The sequence below is a fragment of the Marmota flaviventris genome, chromosome 6 (genome assembly GCF_047511675.1).
Source record: "Marmota flaviventris isolate mMarFla1 chromosome 6, mMarFla1.hap1, whole genome shotgun sequence".
Classification (NCBI taxonomy): Eukaryota; Metazoa; Chordata; class Mammalia; order Rodentia; family Sciuridae; genus Marmota; species Marmota flaviventris.
Window position 1 is genome coordinate 56,514,586 of NC_092503.1, and position 10,765 is coordinate 56,525,350.

Consider the following 10,765-nt stretch of genomic DNA (forward strand, 5'->3'; position numbering starts at 1 on the left):
AATAAAAATAGTAATTATACATGTAAAAATATTACAAAACATGAACTACTTTCAATGCTGACCAGAATGCCTCTTCTAGACTAACCTTTGATCTGACTGCTCTTACATCATACCAAAGTGGGATCTATCCACAAGATCACAGGAAACCCCACTGGAGCATTATTACAAATCAAAATAGCATATACTTATGTTTTTATATGCATACATTAGAAGTGGACAAACTAAAGGAAATACCTACAATTTAAAGCAAAATAATTCTATAGTCAATAAAGGATAGGACCTACAAAAAAACATTTTTTTTACAAAAATTATAAAAAGTCCTATGAAAAAAACCCAAAGCATTTAGTTTTTCCTTTTTACTCCATCTGATTAGATTTTCATAGGGAAATTTTATATATTGTGTTGTCAGACATGTCAGATTGTCAAACAACAGAAGTGATCTAAGAATAATTGTAAAAGAACAAAGTCATAATGAATGGGAAGTGAACTAGCAGAAATTTTGTTCTTGAGAGAAATAGTGAAGAATCTTATGATTTCTCCAGTTTTTTGTTTTGTTTTGTTTTGTTTTTTGTACCAGGTATTGAACTCAGGGAAACTTGGCCACTGAGTCACATCCCCAGCCTTATTTTTTTTTTTTTTAATTTTATTTAAACACAGGAATGCGCTACTGTGCCTGGCTAGGAATCTTATGATTTCTGACTGTTATAGGCAAATTCAGTTTTCAAAGTATGATCCAGATGTCCCTAGTAGGTTCCCAAGATCCTTTCAGGCTGTCCATGAAGTCAAAGCTATTTTCAAAATAACATGAGGCAATTACCCCTTTCCATCTCTCTTTTCTCAGAAGAGTACAAGGTTCTGTGACATGTGACAACAGATTGCTTTGAAGGTTAAGGGAACGTGCACTTGTGTTTTCTGGTGTTTCAATTTTTCTCTCAATGTTAATTTCTAATATACTAAATTCTGATAGGCAGAAACCATATTTTATATAATTTTAAAATGTAAATGCATCTTAAGACCAAAAAGTCTGAAACCCACAGGTTTACAAAATCACATGAAAGAGGGGATCTGTACCACCTCTGGAAACCCATCTCTACATTTCACAAGAGCTTCCAAATCACAATCTCTGATGGGATTGTTGCGAAAGCCAACACAACACACTGAATCATACTGCAGTGCCTTGGCCAGATGAGGAGAGAGCGAGGTGTCTTCTGCCTGGGCAGTCTGTGGTGGATCATGGTCCACGCTTGCCAGGTAGCTGGCTCACAGGTGGGCCACAGAGATTCAGTTCCATTCCTGTTTATTCAGTTCCACTCTGGTTTCTAGGTGAAGAAAGCTGAGCTCTAAACCTGATATTCTGCCTTCCTCTTTCATTGTCCTCCCTCAACTTGAGTATCAAGCTTGGTGGCAAAACGGCACAAATTCACCTGAAAAAACCGAGGAAAGAAAACAACTTCTGGGGACGGGGCTAGGGCTCAGTAGTAGCGCTCTTGCCTGGCATGTGTGAGGCACTGAGTTTGATTCTCAGCACCACATATAAATAAATGAAATAAACATGTATCAACAACTAAAAAATAAATAAATAAATAAAATAACTTCTGGCTGGGATATTGCTCAGAATATATGTTTAGCATGCACAGGTCTTGGGTTTAATCGCATGCACACACACACAGGCAAAAGGAAAAAAAAAAACTTCATACAGTCAGGTGAAGAAGATGGAGAAATCATAATTGTCCCTCAAAATCATATGTTGCTGTCCTCTCTATAATATTTAAGGAAAGATCTAACGTAAACCAAAAATTTTCTGCCCTAAAACTTTGCAGGAAAACATTTTTTTTTCCTTGATGAAAACTTATTCCTAGTAAACAAAAAATGCTTTCTCAACTATAGGGGATAAATACTTAATAGGAAGAATAAAAGTAAAATTTCACAATGTAAAAGAAGGAAGAAAGAAAAGCTTTTGTTGGCTGGGTAGGGCTTTCCCAATAGAGGAAGCTGCTTCACAAATCTTCAGAATTCTAAGAATAGTATGGAGTGTTTTTACACCGAAGAGGTAAGAAAAAAATGTTTTATCTGCCTCTGAATTCTCAAAGCTTTTTTTGTATACTTGTCATAATACAAGTTGCAAATTCATACGTGCCATAAAATATGTAGTTCACTTGCCCTCCTAGATCACGCAATGTCTTGAGAAAAGAGTCTTAGTACCTTTTTTTCTTGGGCCCTTACAAATTCCTTCTACATACAAGGATTTCGAACAAAGGATGAATCAAAACTACTGCACCCAAGCACAACCATTTCTAAAGAACAACATAAACTGCTCATCATCCCTCTCTCCTCTAGCTTTATCAATACTCCAAATAAATGACACCATGTTGGTACTTACCGTGGTATCTGACAATGGCATTCCAGAAAAAGAAATGCCTGGGTCGTACCGGCTTGATTTGAAAAGACCCATGAAGTCGGTATCACTGTTTCCATGGTTTGGCAAGTTGGATTTAAGAACACTTTCAGTATGATTAGCCTTTTCCATACCATCATTATTTTTCAGTTTGGAAAATTCTGAAAATTTCGATTCTGGCAAGTGTAGATTGCTTCGTGAATTCAGGTCTTCTTTGTTTTCCTCTTTTTGCAGGTGTTTTTCCATGTGGCTTGGACTTTTCAGATCTGAATGAGATGCATTTGCCGAGTTGAAATTGAAGACCTTTAAGGAGTGGTGAGGTGGAAGACTTGGCTGTTCTTTGTCTAAGCCACAGGGCGGGGCACCCTCCTTCAGGGGCTGTACCACTGAAGACCGAGACAGAGAACTGTTCTGAGAAGTGCTGAAAGAAGTGGTCATACTGTTGACTGATGTCACAGAGGGAGAGAAGACTTTGTCTTGTGGCAAAGAAGATAACATGCTTGAGAAAAGCGCACTCTTTTCTAACCTTGATCTCTTAACTCCACCATTGGTAATGTCCCTGTTCTCTTTGTCATATTTTTCTAAAGTGGGCTGAGGTTCACTTTTTCCATTAGTAGTGTTAGTGTGCAAGGACTTGAAGAGGACACTCTGCTCGGTGGATGCACGTTTGGGCCTCAGTTTGGATTTGGGGTCGAGGTTCTGCATCAAATGTAAAGCAGGTGACATTTCTGTCTGGCTTTCCTTCTTTTTCCCCAAACCGAAGGTGAACACGTTAGGGTCAAACACCTTTTCTAAATTGTCCTCATGAATAGGAGGCATAGCGAAGTGAGGGGCAGGGGAGTTTGGCATCCTGGTCTTCTTTTTCTTCTGGGGCACACAAATTGTGCTGTCCATATTTTTTATAATTTCTGTGAATTTTTCCATATCAGAGGAAGAATCAAATACACTATCATCACTACCAGCAGAAACATTCAAAAGACTGGTAGGGGTGTCCTTGCCATTCACCATGTTTAGATCTGGCCTCTGAGGAGTTTCTGAATGATTTCTGCTGGTGGGAGAGTTGACGGGGCTACACTCAGCCACCGGGTGTTTTTGGCTGCCCTGACTTTCAGCCTGGATGGGCAGAGCTTTCTCGCACTCTGGTGGTGTGACGTGTGGGACAGATTTTGCCACATGTTCCTCTTTGCCATGAGTGCGTTTGGGTGATGTGCCCAGGACTTCCTCTTGCTGGGGAGCACAACTTGCAACGGAAACCACTTCAAGTTCATTATTGTGACAACTTGGCAACTGCACTTCTTTAACTTCAGAGTTTTCTGAAATGATCTGGGAGCTCACATCCTGAGGGCTCTCCACAGGAAGAACGAAGGACCTGACCTGGACAAGGACCTTGGATGGACATTCATTTACCACAGCTTCTGGGCTGGGCTTTGGGGAAGAAGGAGGGTTTCCTTCTCCTCCTCCAAGTTTGGACAGGGGAATTTTCTCACTGTGAGACACAGGCAAAATACACCCATTATGGTTTTCTGACACTTTTAGATCAGTGCAGGCAAAATTGCTTATGGGAGCTTGAGCACATTCATCTTTGGGAACATCCACAGGCAGAGGAAGAGAAGGCTTCTTGAATGACTCATCCTGGGGCTGTGAGTCAGGCAATGTACCCTGGGGCTTTGGAAGTGAATCTTTGGCATCAAGAATGGTGGGGGTGTCTTGTGCTGTATCAATCATATTTTCAAGTCCAGGTCTTTTGCTTTCAGAAGCCTCAGAGTTGTCCTCTCCTAAGAGCTTACGGTCCTTAACAGGAATCACAGCAGCAACCACTGGTTCTGAAGAACAGCCAGCATCTGTTTGCACATCTGCTTTGTCATCTTGGTTAGGCTGGGGACCAAGAGCTTGACCTTCGGTGGGCTCCCCTCCCATTTCTCTGGCTGCTGAGAGAATCTCTTCTTTAGGGAGAGTGACTTTGTTTTCTGTAGAGGGTTCCTTCACCACCACACCATTATGGTGACTATTTGGCATTATTCTCTTTTCTGGTTGCTCCATTTCCTTGGCTTTTTTGGCTAAATTCAGCTTTGCTCTCCCAACAAATGTCTTATTAGAGGGAATGTTCCTTGTGCCTCGAATGTCAGTGTGTCTTGGACTACTGTTCACTCGTTTGTTTTCAAATAAGGAGATTTTGGTAGCAGTGTTTCCCTTATGAACTGGCTGGCTAAATGAGTTATGTTCATTTGCTAAACTGTCAGGGTTCTTAGGGGTTTTCAGGTTTAGTTCCACGTGTTTGGGTTTGGCAGGGCTGTGAGAAAAAAGAAGTAGGGTAGTTACTGGCTCAGTTTTAAAAAGCAAACACACAAGCCATTTTATTAGAAAAGCATGAAAAGCCAATATCTTTCTGATAACATTTTTAATGAAATTTTTTAAGCAATGCTAAATATGCCATCATTTATTTCTAATGGATGTTTTGCTTGCATATTAAGAATGAGAAGATAACATAGTTAAGAAATCCTAAGGGTGAGGGGCTAACAAGTTTACTAAATGCCGACATATATTAATGCTTGGCACTAGAGTCAGAAGATATTACAGGATCTGAAGAATAGTAGAACAAATTCAAGTGCTTAATGCATTCCTGTACTTAAAATACATAAATTATTTCCCCAAACATCAATGGCTTTTATCTTAATTCTCAAAAAAACTCAAAAGATTAGATTATTAAAAAGTTCATCCATTATTGAATGTTGTTCAATAGTATTTTGTTCCCATCCTTCTTTAATAAAAATTTTGATTACATTGTGTTCACTATAGGAAATTTGAAAAAGACTTTTATAATCATTCATAATCTTACCACTCAGAAGATACCCCTGTTAGTATTTTAGTTCATTTCCCATCTTTTTATATACATAGTTTTTTTTTTTTTTAATAGAGCTGAAGTAATTCTGTTCATAGAGTTTGCTATCTTGCCTTTTTTTTAAAAAAAAAAAGAAAGGAAACTTCACCTTTCTGCATTAAAGTCCATTATACCTTAACCATAATTTAGTTGTTATTTATTCAGTTGTTGGTTTTGTTACCACTTACCAGGCAAAAGGGCTCCCTCTCTGTCACATTTCTTGGATATGACTACTCCCTAATGGAAATAATGGCTTTGGATGTACACAGTGCCTTCTTTCAAAAAAACAAAATGTGCTCTGTTGGGCATGTGCTGGCTCTAGTTCTGGCTCTCACACTAATTATCTGTATGAACTTGGTCAAGTTACTTTACCTCTCTGGACTCTACCTTCTCTATCTTTAAAGAAAAAAATAATAACACCTAGATGGTTTAAACAGACTTGTTTTTATTTTCCCTTACATACAATTGAAAGAATTCTTAAGTCCTCTTTAAATCCTTGACTGAGGTTAGTAGAGACTGCAGAACAGGGATGCCCACCTCCTTTCAACCAATCACTTCCTGCTTACCTGTTTGATATATTGCTTCTATATGGCTTTTCTAGAAGAAAGGGTTCCAAAGATTTTTTTTGAATTGCTATAGTGGTTTATAAAGTGGGAGAGAGAAATAATAACCACTAACAGTCACTGATTGCCAAGCACTTAAGAAATGCTTGGTTTACTTAATGTACAGCTTTGTATATTCTGTTTTAAGGTGAGGAAGTAGGGGCTTATCGAAGGTAAGTAACTTGCCTGAGGCTGCACAGCTAGTAATTGGCAGAGCCAGGAAGCAGGTCTTCTGCTCTCAGAAACCATACTCCCATCCACTATACATGCTGCTTCCTTTTCAGGGTCAGACTAGACTGGCCTGAATGACTGCTCCTCTTTCCATCTTTATCACTTAAGGAGTCAAAGAGTTATCAGGAGATCTATCAGATAAGTTGATCAGATAGTGTATTCTCATAGAACACAAAAGTGGAAAAGCACAGAAATTCCTTGCAGGTGGAGCTTCTAGAAGGAACAGGCAGAATAACTCTGGGGGAGACACCTTATCCTTCTGGATAAAATGAGAAGTCTGGGCTATTTGCCAACAAGTCCTCCCCAAAAGAGAATTTGGATTTTGATTTTTTAACTTTTATTTAAATACTAAATTTTATATATACTCATAACTTTCTTCCAGGCATTGCTTTCCCCATTGACTTCATAAAATACTGCGGCTCTCTTATTTTAGGCCCATGTCTTAAATTAGAAAGCAAAATTTACTTATATAAGCATCTCTTTAAAGATTAAATTATAAAACCAGTGAGATGATTACAAAAAGTTTACAAATGCTATCTCAATCAATGAGGGAGAGCCACATAACAGGGAATATACATTTTTAAAATTCCCACCAATCAGCTCAAGGAACAGTCCTCAAGTCAAACATCAAAGTGTACCTTTGCATGTAAATGGAAAACACCACAGGTTAGCCAACAGCTAAGGATAGGAAACATCTGCACATTAAAGATTTACACCAGATCAAAATACCTTTTACAACCAGACTTTCTGTGCTATTAAATTCTGCTACCAAGAGTCACTGCAATTAACCTAGTTCAGACTGATTAAAAGGAAGGCTCCCATAATTCATGTTGTAATGCCTTCATTAAAATGTGAGAGGGGAAAAGAATCTGGAGTCTAAAAAGTCAAAGTTATTCTAAGAGGAAAATTCTCCCTTCTTTTAAACTTATCATTTTAAGAATTTCAACATTCAGTATTTGGTACAGAACTTGGAAGAAGTAATTTTTCTAACAGTATAAAGAAGCATTCAGCTTCTTTATACTGTCATTATTTTTCAGGGAATAGTCATTATTTTTCAGGGAATATACAATGGTTTTTCTAACTCTTCAGTCTCAAATTGTTTTTTAAATATAACCTGATTAACATCGTTACTTGCAGTATAGCCACAGGAAGAATTAAAAGGGTCTGAGAACCGCTTTAATTTGACCCTCAAACAGAAATGGGTCAAAGGACTAGAAAGAATTATTAATTTTCCATCTCAATAGTTTATCAATTCACTAAGTGCGAGGCACTGTGCAGAACAAAATTAAATAAACCGAGTGGCAAAGAGAAGTTTTAGGTAGAAGCTAATCAATTCCGAGAAAAAGACAGTTGGTTTAGTTCAATAGAAAGCAACAAAGGAAGAAGAGTTCCATTGTAAGATCCACTTCCTGCTGTTTGTTCACCCTATTCCTAAACAGTATAACTTTTCTGGTTTTTTCACAGCTCTCTCCTGATTGGAAGACAAGTGAAGCTTCCTTAATCTAGTATACAACAACTTCTCTAAACTCACACTTAGGAAGTTTCAGTGTTGGGTCACACTGGTCTTCTGCAAATAATGAGCATCATTCACAGCTTATGTCTCCAACGCTACTGTTACAGAATAAATAGCTGACTATATCAAAGGTCTCTAAGTTGGCAGCTGGTAAGGTAGCTCATGTTATTCATTAAGCAAATCTTCCTCAAGTGTTTACCAGACTTTCTACTCCAAAGCTTACTTCTCCAAGAAATCAAACAGAATGAAACCATTCAAGAATGCTAATGTGAAAATACCCGCTCACTTAACAAATGTGTGAATGTAGGAAAAACTAGAGCACCCTAATCATTTTTCACCTGTGCTAACTGGAGTGCGGGATGGGAATGGGGGAAGTTTTACATCATATCCTGATCCTGCCCATCTATACAAATCACATTTACCCTCAAGGCACCAGCCTCAGTTCCTCCAAAAATCCCTCAGTGATTTTGTCCTCCCTTGCACTCCCCCAGCCTTCACAGCAACAACATCCACTTGGCAGTTTTATCAGATACCACCTCACGTTGTTTCATTTGTGTGCTTCTTTTGTGCCAGAGGGGGCCATAAACATTTCAAGGGTGGCATGCTGAATCATATTTATACTATTTTCCTCCCATAGTACCTAGAACAATACTCCGCACAGAAGGTACTCAATAAATATTTGTTAAATCAATTAACTAACTACTCATAGTTACAGTCTGTTGTTTTGTGCCTTCTCACTTAGTAAATTATTTTCCAGTAAGAACACTTTTTTCTTTGCTTCAGTAACTGAAAACTGATTTTTCAACCTGGGAGCGAAAATCGCAGGCTCTCTAACATCAGAGAAAGAGGCAAACAAGATCCTTGTAATAGGAAATTGTTTTGTTGTTGTTTTTAAGAGCTTTGGGGCAATGCACTAAGTTCCGCAGTGATACGACTCAAGTCAGAGCTACTGAATATATTAGTGTTTGCTCCATATATATTTCAAGAATGTCTTACAGGTATGCTGGTGAACATTTTGAATAAAGGCTATAATTAGCTCATGTCACATCATTAAGTCTTATCTGCATTATTCACATAAACAGTGAGCCTCAAGGGATATCCTAATTTTTATATTAATTTAACTTAGAACTTATATTAATAAGAATTATTAAGATCTCTCCCCCATCTTCTTAAATCTTAACTCACGTTATTCATTAAGGACTGGGTCCTTTACTCTCAAAAGTTCAACACAGAGGAGAAAATTCAGCACACAGACAATTCTTCCACAAATGCAAAGACCCTGAACTTCTCAGAGCGCCCCACCCCCAGCACGTCTGCAGACACCCAACTCAGGACCAATTCCGCAGCTACTTACAGGGTCACTTTAGTGGTCACCGTCGACCTGCCCACACCGAAATGGTTCCTGGGCTTTAAGCCGTCGGCATCCGAAGCTCCGGACGATCTGCCCAGGTCTTTGCTTCGGCCTCCCTCTGCTCGGCCATCGAAGTGGTTGGGGAACGGACCCCTCTTGTGCTCGGGCTTGATCTCTGGCAGCAGGGAGCTGCTCTTGACCGTGAGCTCACGAGGAATGACCCGGGCCGCCTCCTCCCCGCAGTCGGCCGCGGTGCTCTTGGCTACCGAGCTGGGGTCGGACGCCGGCGCCCTCTTGGGTGGGGACTCCTTGGCAGGAGACCGCGGGCCGCTGGCAGGCTGGCTGGGCACAGCCTCCGGAACGCGGCTCCTGCCCTTCCTCTTGGTGGGGGACGAAGCCGGGAGTGGTTGTTTGCTCCGGTCGGACTCCCCTCGAAGCTGCCCTTTGGGGCCAGGGCTGGGCTTGGACTCGGAGCCGGCAGCGGAGGCAACGCCCCCGTCGAGGGCCGCCCGCGGAGATTTCACTTTCTTTTCCGCAGAGACATTCTCGGTGGCCGCATGTAGCGCCACCTCGTCGTCGAACACCGCGTCGTCTCTCGCCGCGCTCTCGGGCAGAGTGGCGTCTGCGCCAGGAGAGTCGGTGGATTTCTGAGATTTCCTCCGCCTGCCCGATCTGCGACCGCTCGATCTCCTCTCCATGTCGTCAGAATCGCCGCAATCTTCGGCTCCGGGAGTAATCACCACAGGTTCTTCCACCTCCGACACCTCAGTCTTACTCAAATAGATATCCAAAGTCAACACTTTGGCGGGGTGGGCGCGATCGCCACGCGCTGCTGTGCCGCTGGCCTGCCCCGAGCTACTCCTATTTTCTGTGCACTCGGCAGGACAGTCACCTGGCGGAGCAGATGCGCCTTCACCTGGCGGGATGCGCGTGTTTAGGCGCAGCAGGGAACTTTCTTGCGTACCCACGCTAGGGGCTTCCTCAAGTCCTCCGGCGGATTGCTCCCGGGTGGGCGACTCCGGCACACCCCTCGCACCTGAGGCTGTCTCCCGTTCACCTCCAGTGCCAGGCAAAGGGTCCGCCCCCAGACTGCGGGAGAGCGTCTCTGCGTGCTCTTGCCTAGAGGAATTCCCTGGTGTGGAATGCGACTGCTTGGCAGCGGTGGTGGCATCTGGGAAAGTCTCTCCCTCGACCTGCAGAGGTTCTAATTGGGGTGAATCACTTTCATGGCACTGCTGCACAGCCGCTGCACTGCTGTTTGAGCAAGGTGACGGTTCGGCATCAGAGGGGACTGCCTGGACACAACTCTCGGATTTCTCGCTGTCTGCCTCCTGAATGGATCCCTCCTCGCTCCTGTCTGTCTGCTTTGGTTGGCTGCTCTGAGACTTACTCTTGTCGCTCTCGCTTTCAGGGAGTTTAGAAGTTATATCTTTGGGAGAGACTGATTTGACACTTGGGCTGGTGGGGCTCTCTAACCCATTTCTGGTGCTCCTTTTCCTTCCTGACGTGAATAGAGTGCCAAGTTTCCCCAAAACAGGCTTCTTTCTGTTGTCTTCTGGTGGTTGTGCTCTGGACTGGAAAATAAAATGGAAGGGAAGAGAAAATATAAGAATCTGTTTTTTCCCCTTTAGTAGCATATTACAGAACTACTACAAGCTAAATGGAAGTAGAGTTTCTAATTGAAAATGCGAAAGTTGTGTCTTTGTTACTTTTTTTCCAACAAAATTCTCATTTTACTTTATGAATTTTTCTTAAAACACCATAAGTTTTTCGGCACTACATTACTTAGCACTTC

The 10,765-nt window shown here is 41.5% G+C and overlaps 1 protein-coding gene across 1 annotated transcript in view; it reads right to left on the reverse strand.

Moving 5' to 3' along the window:
* Crybg1 (crystallin beta-gamma domain containing 1) overlaps window positions 1-10,544 on the reverse strand; it is a 50,547-nt gene extending 40,003 nt beyond the window's left edge. Inside the window, exons 1-2 of the mRNA XM_071613171.1 lie at window positions 8,974-10,544; window positions 2,381-4,685 (exon numbers count right to left, since the gene is read on the reverse strand). Of these exons, the coding sequence (XP_071469272.1) occupies window positions 2,381-4,685; window positions 8,974-9,668 (3,000 nt within the window). The 5' untranslated portion in view covers window positions 9,669-10,544. The remainder of the gene's footprint in view (window positions 1-2,380; window positions 4,686-8,973) is intronic.
* Between the last annotated feature and the right edge of the window lie 221 nt (window positions 10,545-10,765).